Source organism: Otolemur garnettii, unplaced genomic scaffold (assembly GCF_000181295.1).
Source record: "Otolemur garnettii isolate 467f Iridium unplaced genomic scaffold, OtoGar3 scaffold00029, whole genome shotgun sequence".
Lineage (NCBI taxonomy): Eukaryota > Metazoa > Chordata > Mammalia > Primates > Galagidae > Otolemur > Otolemur garnettii.
This window is the reverse complement of record NW_003852424.1, coordinates 471756-481905: the sequence shown is the minus strand read 5'-3', so window position 1 is coordinate 481905 and position 10150 is coordinate 471756. Positions and strand designations below refer to the sequence as shown.

The 10150-nt window shown below is 41.8% G+C and overlaps 2 protein-coding genes and 1 pseudogene across 2 annotated transcripts in view; 1 reads left to right on the top strand and 2 right to left on the bottom strand.

Moving 5' to 3' along the window:
• Window positions 1–1747, bottom strand: part of PEX11A (peroxisomal biogenesis factor 11 alpha) — a 17787-nt gene extending 16040 nt beyond the window's left edge. The window contains exons 1-2 of the mRNA XM_012804443.2: window positions 1558–1747; window positions 1389–1445 (exon numbers count right to left, since the gene is read on the bottom strand). Of these exons, the coding sequence (XP_012659897.2) occupies window positions 1389–1445; window positions 1558–1747 (247 nt within the window). The remainder of the gene's footprint in view (window positions 1–1388; window positions 1446–1557) is intronic.
• A 130-nt stretch (window positions 1748–1877) lies between these two features.
• On the top strand, window positions 1878–7036 carry LOC100949016 (bromodomain testis-specific protein-like). The gene is given in 4 exon segments (XM_023512632.1): window positions 1878–2013; window positions 5990–6361; window positions 6364–6668; window positions 6779–7036. Coding segments are annotated over 4 exon segments (1071 nt in total).
• A 1392-nt stretch (window positions 7037–8428) lies between these two features.
• LOC111724943 overlaps window positions 8429–10150 on the bottom strand; it is a 15848-nt pseudogene continuing 14126 nt past the window's right edge.

Genomic DNA, 10150 nt, shown 5'->3' with positions numbered 1-10150 from the left:
AAAACAGCACACTGTACCCCATGATTGCATTAATGTACACAGTTATGCTATAAGAAATAAAAAAAATGTGTATCATTGATAAGTTGTCACTCTATTTTTCCACTGTCCATGTCCTGTGTTAACTGTAATTGCTTATGCCTATGGCTGCCTCTCAGCTAGAAGTGAAGTCCTTGAAGGTATGGATCCTGTCTTCGTGATTTTTGTGTCCTTTATAACACCATCTTCATGTGCTCTATATAATAGAGTCTCAACCTGTGGTTGAATTGTACTGGATCCTGGTGAAATAGAATAAAAGGGTTAAAAGGGAAAAAAAAATATTCTTCCCTTTGTAGGTTATGGTTTTCTTATGTCTAGCTTGCTTTCAGAATTTTCTCTTTCATATTAACTTCAGCGAAGTTAATTATGATGTGCCTGGGGGATGTCTTGTTTGGGTTGAGTCATGCTAGAGTCTAAAACTCTCTGAATTTCAGAATCTCTTGGCATGTCTGGAAAGTTCTCTTTCATCATTTCATGAAGTAGGGCCTCTGTGCTTTGTGAAGCCACTTCATCACCTTCAGGAATTCCTATAAGACGAATATTAGTTTTCTTCTAATTATCCCAGAGCTCTCTGAGAGAGTGATCCATTTTTGTTCTCCATTTCTCTTCATCCTTGCACGCTTGGGCATGTTCAGAAGCTTTGTCTTCAATGTTGAAGATCCTTTCTTCTGCCTGCTCCATTCTGTTACCAAGGGATTCTACCGTATTTTTCAGATCTTTGAGGGCTGCGACCTCTTGCCTCAGTGTTTTTAAATCTTTGGTCATTTTATCTTTGAAATCATTGAATTCTTGAGGCATCTTTTGAATAATTTCTTGAGACATATTTTGAATAATTTCTTGAAATTCTGATTCCCTCCTTTCTTCCATTCTGTTAATCTTCTTTGCTATCCAAATTCTGAACTCGATTTCTGACATCTCAGCCATCTGTTTATGGATGGGATCTTTAATTGCATCTGCCCCATCCTTCCTTGGGGGAATTGATCTACTCTGGTTATTCAAATTACTAGAGTTTTTTCTCTGATTCCTCCCCATGCTGAATTTATACTGTGTGGAGACCATACCAGAACCATTCAGTCAGTGGCTGCCACCGGAGAAGATGCTGGCTTCCTCTGATTGCCCAGAGAGGTAGAGTGTGTCTGTCTGGACGAGCCTCAGGGGTGTGAGCCTTATGCAGTGCCACTCTTCACCTCGGGATACTGCCATTCTAGTATGGTTCCCTCTCAACTGACCGTCCTCTTGTAGTTCTTGGGAGGCTGGCTGGGGATACCAGGAGCATACAGCTCTGGCAGTTCTGGGCCTGCCCGGAGTGGGTGCCTGGGGCAGGGAACTCCGCCACCGCCTGCGGGACTCACGCAGCTCTATGAAGCAGTTCTGGGCCCGCTCAGAGCTGAAGACTCCTCTGCTGCTGCCTGCGGGTCAAGCATGACTTTATCAAGTAGTTCTGGGCCCACTTGGAGCGGGGGACTCCTTAGCTGGCCCTGGTGGGGTGCATGTGGCTCTAGCAAGCAGTTCTGCTCCCACCTGGAGCAGAGAACTCCTCCATCACCACCCACCGCCCGTGGAAGGCACGCAGCTCTAGGAAGCAGTTCTGGGCCTGCCTGGCACAGGTGCCTGGAGTGGGGAACTCCACTGCTGCTGCCCGCGGGATGTGCGGCTCTAGCAAGCAGTTCTGGGCCTGCCTGGAACAGGGGACTCCTCTGCCGCCCCCCATGGGGCATGCAGCTCTAGCAAGCAGTTCTGGGCCCGCCCAAAGCAGAGAACTCCTCAGCTGCCACCCTCCTCCTGTGAGAGGCATGCGACTCTAGGAAGCAGTTCTGGGGCCTTCTACCCGGGTGCCTAGAATGGGGAACTCCCCCACCACTGCCAGCAGAATGCACACGGGTCTAGCAGGTCTCCGGCAGCAGTACCAGGACTGGGCACTTGGTCTTGCAGGGGTAGGGGATGCTGCTTTTATGCCCCCCCTCACTGTCTCTGTAGGCAAGGGGGGAAAGGTGGACTGGAAATTCAAAATGGCAGTGAAAACGTTTGTTCAGTTTTTCTGCCAGGCAAGAGTGTTTAGAATTGCAGCAGGGTCCCTCTAGGGGAGTAGACCCCCCCCTTCCTGTGGTTCTCACATGTGGGGTGAGATAATAGGTCCTTAGTTCACCACTTGCCTGTAGAAAACTTACAGGAGCAGACAAAGAGAAAATAGAGAAAACCACAACTTTCTTGGGGGAGGAGATGGACACTTTTCCTTTGGGATGTATTATGTACTTGTAAATTGCTTTCTTGGAGTCTCAACTTGCCTCAGCAGAGATGTCCTGCAGATACCACTCTTCTCTCTCAGCTGGGCTCATAGTCTTCAACTTTATTGGGTATTTGCCAGACATTATCCTTCCCTCTGGAGGGAGCTTCTGTTGGAGGCTGGCGCCTGACGGCCATCTTGCCCCTCCCCACCAGTGCTTTGTATTTCTATATGAATCATAAAATTAGTTTCTTAATTTCAAAAAAAATTACACGTGGGATTATCATTAGGGATTGTAATCAATACATAGTTCAATTTTGGAGAATTGCTATTTTAACAAAATTGATTCTTCCAACCTATAAATAAGGTCTTTCTCCATTCATTTAGGTCTTCTTTAATTTCTCTCAACATTATTTTTTGGTTTTCAGTATATGAATCTTAAAATTTTGTCAGATTTATCTCTAAGTAATTTCATATTTTTGATGCTATTGTAAATGGTATTTTAAGTTTCAATTTTAGATTGTTGTCAATACATAAGGAATACAATCAGTTTTTGTACATTGAACTTGTATCCTGCAACCTTGCTAATCTCATTTAATAATTTCAGAAAGTTTTTTCGTAGATTCCATCAGATTTCCAGTATAACATATCATCTGGAAATAAAGGCAGCTTTATGTTTTTCTTTACACAGATGAAGCAGGTCCACCATCCTGTCCATTCTTCATTCACACCTTTTTAAACAACATCTTCCCCAAAATAAATAAATAAATAGGTAATGCCCCCTCCCCCCATCTAAAACTCCTGGCAGTTACTGATCTGTTCCCTATTACTCATTTTGTATTTTTGAGAATGCTATATAAATAGAATCATACTGCATACAAATTTTGAAAATAGTTTCTTTCAATCATCTTGTCTCTGAAATTCATCCGTGTTGTTGTGTATATCAGTAGTGTTTTTTCCTTTTTAATTACTGAGCTGTGTTCCATCATATGGATATGCCACAGTTTATCCATTCACCTGTTGGAGGACATTTGGATTATTTCCCATTATTGACAATTACAAATAGAACTGCTATAAACATTTTTTATGTAGGCTTTTGTGTGAATGTGTTTTCATACTCCTGGGGTATCTACAAAGGAGTGGGATTTCTGGGTCATATAGTAAATATATAGTAGCATTATAAGATGCTGTCAAATCCTTGTCCAGAGTGGTGGTTCTGTTTTACATTCCCACCAGCAATGTGAGCTCTGCACCTTCACCAGTGAATGGTATTGGCAGTGTTTTTGGTTTTGTTTTGTTTTGTTTTTTAGATAGAATCTCACTATGTCATCCTGGGTAGAGCTGTGCCATCACAGCTCACAGCAGCCTCCAACTCTTGGGCTCAAGTGATTCTCCTGCCTCAGCCACCCAAGTAGCAGGGGACTACAGGCACCCACCACAGCATCCGACTAGTTTTTGGTTATAATTGTTATTGTTGTTTGGCAGCCCCGGGTTGGGTTCGAACCCGCCAGCTCCAGTGTATGTGGCCACTGAGCTACAGGTGCCGAGCCATCAGTGTTTTTTTATTCCAGCCATTCTAATAATTATGTAGTAGTGATCCATGGATTGTTAAGAAGTGTGTGAGTTTTCTTATATTTTGAGGTTTTGCATATGTCAAAACATCTTTCTGTTGTTGATTTCTAAATAAGTATGCTGGCAGATAATGTATTTGTTATAGTAATACTTCTTTAAAATTTATTAAGAGTTGGTTTATCAGATAGAAAAATTAGCTGGGTGCTAATGAGTGTGCTAGTGGTGTGTACTTCTAGTCTCAGTACTCAGGAGGCTGAGGCAGGAGGATCACTTGAACCCAGGAATTTGAAGTTCCTGTGAGTTAGCCTCATGCCATGGCTCTGGGAGACAGAGACTCCCTGTCCAAAAAAAAGAGGAAGGATTGGTTTATGGCCTACTATATGATTTGTCTTAGTGAATGTTTCAAAAGAAACATTAAAAAGAATTTGTAATCTCATTTGGGGTGGTGTGCTTTTTGACTGTCAGTTGGATCAAATTAGTTAATAATATTGTTCATGTTTTCTGTATTTTTGCAAATTTTTCTGATTACCTGTTTTATAAACTACTGAGAAGATAATATTGAAATCTCTGACTGTTATTGTGGATTTTCCTATTTCTCATTGAAATTTTTGATTTGTACTTTTTATCTATTTTGAAGCTCTGTTATTAAGCACATAAACATTTAGGACTATTATGCCCTTTTGATGAATTGACCCCTGTATCATGATGAAATGAATCCTCTTATCCCAGGTAACATTCTTTACACTGAAAGGTATTGTATCTGGAAATAACATAGCCACTCCAGCTTTTTTTTGACTAGTGTTAGCATGGTATACCTATTTTTACTCCTTTACTTTTGACCTATATGTGTCTTTATATTTAAGTGGGGGTGTTGCACAAACCTTTCTTAATCTAATCTGACAATTTCCGCCTTTTATTGGAGTATATACATTTGATGTGATTATTGATAAGGTTAGGTTTTGCTATTTAGTTTGTCCCATCATTTTTTGTTCTCTTTTTCCTCTTGTTTGCCTTTTTAATTTTTTTTTTTTTTTTGAGACAAAGTCTCGTTCTGTTCTTCCAAGCTAGAGTGCCATGGCATCCACCTAACTCACAGCAACTTCAAACTCCTAAGCTAAAGCAATCCTGCCTCAGCCTCCCAGGTAGGTGTGACTACAGGCACAACACCCAGCTAATTTTTCTATTTTTAGTAGAGATGGGATCTCACTCTTGCTCAGGCTGCTCTCCAACTCCTGAGCTCAAGCAATCTTTACACCTTAGCCTCCCGGAGTGCTGGGATTACAGGCATGAGCCACTGCGCCCCTAAGTTGTTGACTTTTAAATTAAATCCTTTTAGGATTCCATTTTATCTCCTTCAGTGGCTTATTAGCTGTAACTCTTTATTACTTAAGGGGTTGATTTAAAGTTTATAGTATACTTCTATTTCTCCCCTCCTAGCCCTTATACGTATTGTTAACATACATTTTCTTCTACATGTGTTATTATCCTCATACTATTTTTTAAAAACATTTTAAACTACTACATTTTAAAGAGAGTTAAATAACAAAACTTTTATGTTTGTCTACATCATCCAGTGCTCCCATACCTATAGATTCATATTTCCATATCATATTATTTTCTTTTTACCTGAAAGCTTTTCTTTCGCTTATTATGATGCTGGTCTGCTTGTGGTGAATTCTTCCTTTGTTTGTATATCCAAATAAGTTTTATTTTACCAGGGGATAATTGGATGAAGCTGTCTGAGAAGGGCATGGAGAGCTGGAATTTGGATCTATGAGTTTAGGAAGCAGTACACTAGACTTCCAAGTGGAGATATTCAACAGGCAGTCGAATATATGAGTCTAGGGCTCAGGATAGACAAATTTGAGAATCAAAGGCAGACAAATCTTGAGATTGGATGTGCTTCTGAGAGTGTATAAATAAGGGAAAACTCCAAGGACTCAGCTAGAGCATTCCAACATTGAGAATGGAAGATTAAGAAGGAGCCTGCAAGAACTAACTTACAGATTTAGCAACACAAAGGAATTCATAGACTTTTCCAGCTAAGTCCTCAATTTGTGTTTTTGAAAGGCTGAAAGACAGACTGAAGTGGTGAAATAATTTAAAACATCCAAGACTAAGGCATACATAATAAAACAGCTTTTACTACTTGTATAGAAACAGGACATGTACTTGTAGACAACATTAGAATATCAGAATTTGAAGCAGTTAAGGATGTCTCTCTCAAGTTGACAGCTATTGTTAACCCTCCTCCACTAGAGTATACAAATACTAAGAAAAATGGGCGATTGACAAATCAACTGCAGTATCTACAAAAGGTAGTCCTAAAGGCTTTATGGAAGCATAGTTTCTCTTGGCCTTTTCAAAGTCCTGTGGTTGCCATGAAACTAAAGTTGCCTGATTATTATACCATTATAAAAAACCCAATGGATTTAAATATAATTAAGAAGCACTTGGAGAATAAATATTATGTAAAGGCTTCAGAATGTATTGAAGACTTTAATACAATGTTCTCAAATTGCTATTTTTACGACAAGGCACTCCACAAAATGAAGCAGTTTCTTCTGTTAAAGAAAAACCATCCTCCAAAGCAACAGAGATGGTATTGAAGCAGCAAGCGACTTCTGTGTTTCCTGAGGCATCTGTTTCTCCTTTAGACACGGCACAAGGAGCTCCACTCAACTGTAGCTCACAAACTGTAGCCCAAGTTACAAAGGGTGTGAAGAGGAAAGCAGATAGGACAACTCCTACAATGTCAGTAGTTAAAGCAAATAGGGAATTTTCTCCAACACTCACAGAAAAACAATCAGCAAGAATGCCTCCAATAAAAGAAAATGTGCAGAAGATTTTTTTTTTGCAGTTTTTGGCCAGGGCTGGGTTTGAACCCACCACCTATGGCTTATGAGGCTGGCGCTCTACTCCTTTGAGCCACAGGCACTGCCCCAGAAGAATGTTTTGCCTGATTCTCAGCAACACTATAATGTTGGAAAGAGTATTAAAGTAACTGAACAATTAAGGCACTGTAGTGAGAATCTTAAAGAAATGCTTGCAAAGAAACACTTTTCATATGCATGGCCCTTTTATAATCCTGTTGATGTTAATGCTTTGGGACTCCATAACTCTGACATTGTCATACATCTGACGGATCTTGGAACTATTAAGGTAAATTTTGCCTTAATAAAGGAAATTCTCTTGAAGTTTTGAATTTTGACTAAAGTATATTACTTAAACATTAATTTTTAATTCAACTTATTAATATGTTGTTTAGGATATTGCATCCTCATTTATAAATGAAATATGTTTGTAATTTCCCCTTTATAATGATATATTTTTTCCGATTTTAATATCAGGTGTATCCAGATGAAGTAGAATGATTTTGAAGTATTTCTTCTTTTTCTATTGTCTATAAGATTTAGTATGATCTGTTTTTTGAAATTATCTTTTATTTTTATTTATAAATATTAGTTGTCTATTTTTTGAGACTTTGGGAAAAAAATAAGAAGTTAACTGATGACTCCATACTGAACCTCAGAGTCAAAGCATTCTTTTTTTTTTTTTTTTGTGACATTGGGTTATTTATTTTGTCCATCTGTGGCAATAAATGAGATCTCACTGGTGGTATGGATTTGACTGATCTCTGCAACTGTGTATGGGAAGAGGACTGGAAAATAACCGCCAGATCCCAGTAAGGGTTGGAGAGGGGTGAGAGAGCTGAACATCTGGGCTGGCTGAGACATCAAACCTTAGGAGGGAAGGGGTAAGAGTGCAGTATAGGGGATACCCCATCCCTTTGCTCTCTCCCTTTTCCTTTCTCACTTAGGGACCCAGGTCCCTGGGACTACACTGGATCTGTCTTTGAAGCTGAGAGATCAAATCTGAGGAGATAGTTGGCTCTAACTGAACAGTCTCAAGCCAGTTTTGTCATAAATCCTAGGAACATGAGAGGGATGTGAGGAGAAGATATGACTATCTCTTCATTCTGTTTTCTATTTGGTGATAATGACAAAGACCTCTGTTTCCTAACTCCTCTTGAAGGCATGAGGTGGGTAGGCAGGACGGTAAGAACTGGTAATCCTGGGTCTTCCATAAAATCTCCTATCCCATAGGCAAGGACTAAGAATTAGGATTATATAAATACTTTAGTGGAAGAGCTCTAAACCAGGATTAACAAGCATAGCTGGGGTGAGGTTGCCTGGAATCTGAATGGGACCCTGGCAGTGAAAGCTGGGACTATTGAAAACCCAAATTAAGTGTCTTCTACTCATGTTGAGAGGTGCAGGGGCCAAGATAACTAGATCCCAGGACAGGCAGTTTGGCAGTGAGAACAAAAAGAAGAGACTGGGACCAAGATGCCTGGATCCCTGGAGAGAGGAAGGTGGGTATTGGGAGGAGAAATGAAGACTAGGGGTACCCAGGAGCCTGGGTTCTGGAATAGCAGCAAGTCAGAATTCCAGGATCCTCTTCTTCCCTCTGTCAGGCAGAGGAGAGGGAAAGAGGGGGCTGAAGACAGGATCAAACCATAGGTTTAGTTCCCAAGTAGCCAAATGGATACATTCAGGGCCAGATAGACACAGGAATAGAGGGGGACAGAGGAATTTAGTGCTGCATTGGCCCTGGAGGGGGCTAAGAAGGATCAGGAGGCTGGGGAGTGGTGGTGGGGGTTGGTCCAAGGGTTGCATGATGCCGTCCTTTGCGGTGGCCTCATACACAGTGTGTATGACTGTAGCAGGAAACCGACGCAGACAGAAGACTCCAGGCACCAGTTGATTAGAGGAAGGGGGTTTATTTGGCTGGGGGTAGTCGGAACACCAGTGTGTTTCCCAAAACTGAGCCCCCCGACTCAATCTCTTGCCTCTCTTTTATCCACTTTTCAGGGCAGGAGTGCACATGAGGGTCATAAAACAGAGAGAGACATGACCTCATCCTCAAGGTCCCGGGCTCAAGTGGGAAGGTCAGATTCACCCACGTCCTTGAGACGGGTCAGACCACCTGCCCTCAAAGGCAACAGAAACCCAAGGAAGTTACTAGGTTACAATCTAGGCCCCATGTTATGTCAAGAAAGAAACATACAGACAAGAGAAGTGCCTGCAGCTTGGCTGAGGCCTACACAGGGTGGCTAGGACAGATTCTTTTAGTTCTGCTTTTACTTTCTTACCTCATTCCCCCCTTTGAGACTCAAAACAACTTGTTATGGAGTCTCACCATCATCCTCATCAACCTGTGCCACAATTCATTGGTGGTGCATGTAATATGCTCCACCTGGGCCTCTTTGAGACACAGCCAAATTCACTAGGTTCCTCACCCTCTGAAGTAATACTGGCAATAAGCATAGGAGGAGAAGGCAAGTACCCAATAACAATAAGACTCCTATTATAAGGGTCTTAAAACCTCTAAAAGCAGAGAACTATCCTCCAAAGATGGATTTTGGATTATATCCATGCCACACCTGTACCAGCACATGAGTCAATTTGGAAATTTCATTAGCTATACTTTCCACTACTAGACCTTAAACATCTATTTTCACACAACAATTGGGCAGATTGAACTTCCTACATACTCCTCTTTCTGCAGCAAGTAAATAATCTAAAGCCAATCTGTTTTGTACAATTTTCTACATTAGCATCCTGAATATTTGCACAATCTAAAGTCCACCTAGCTCTCATGAGTTCAATAAAGACCAGTCCCACGATGACGTAGATCCTCATGCTTCCACCGTACACGGACCACTCAGCTCCCACGGTGTGACAAGCAGGGCTTGCCGTTCTCTGCAACACCAGCTTGAGGGGGTTATCAGGATCCGAGGTAGCTTCCCAAGGTTCAGGAGTCGTTGAGGTGTGGAGCACATGCCGTGGGAACTCAGGATCAGCTGCGTTGTCATGTCCTGCTCGGTCCAGTTCCTCTTAGGCAGGGGCAGGTTCTCCTTTGGTTCCATGGCAGGCTTCACTCTGCTGTAATGGATCCGGGCAGGAATTTCTGCTACTCTCACAGCTGTAGATGTGGTCAGGATAACATAAGGGCCTTTCCACCTAGCCCTCAGGGGAGACACGCTCCAATCTTTGACCCACACTGTAGCTCCTGGAAAGAAAAGGTGGACAAGGGAAAACAAAATAACAGGACACTTTTCATTCATTCATTCCTGACCACTGCCTCTGCCACCTTTCCCAGTGCCTGCAACTGCTTCCTTAATTCTACCTCTCCCGGCTCGGCGCCTGTGGCTCAAGTGGCTAAGACGCCACCCACATACACCTAAGCTGGCAGGTTCAAATCCCTAGCCCGGGCCTGCCAAACAACAATGATGGCTGCAACCAAAAAATGGCC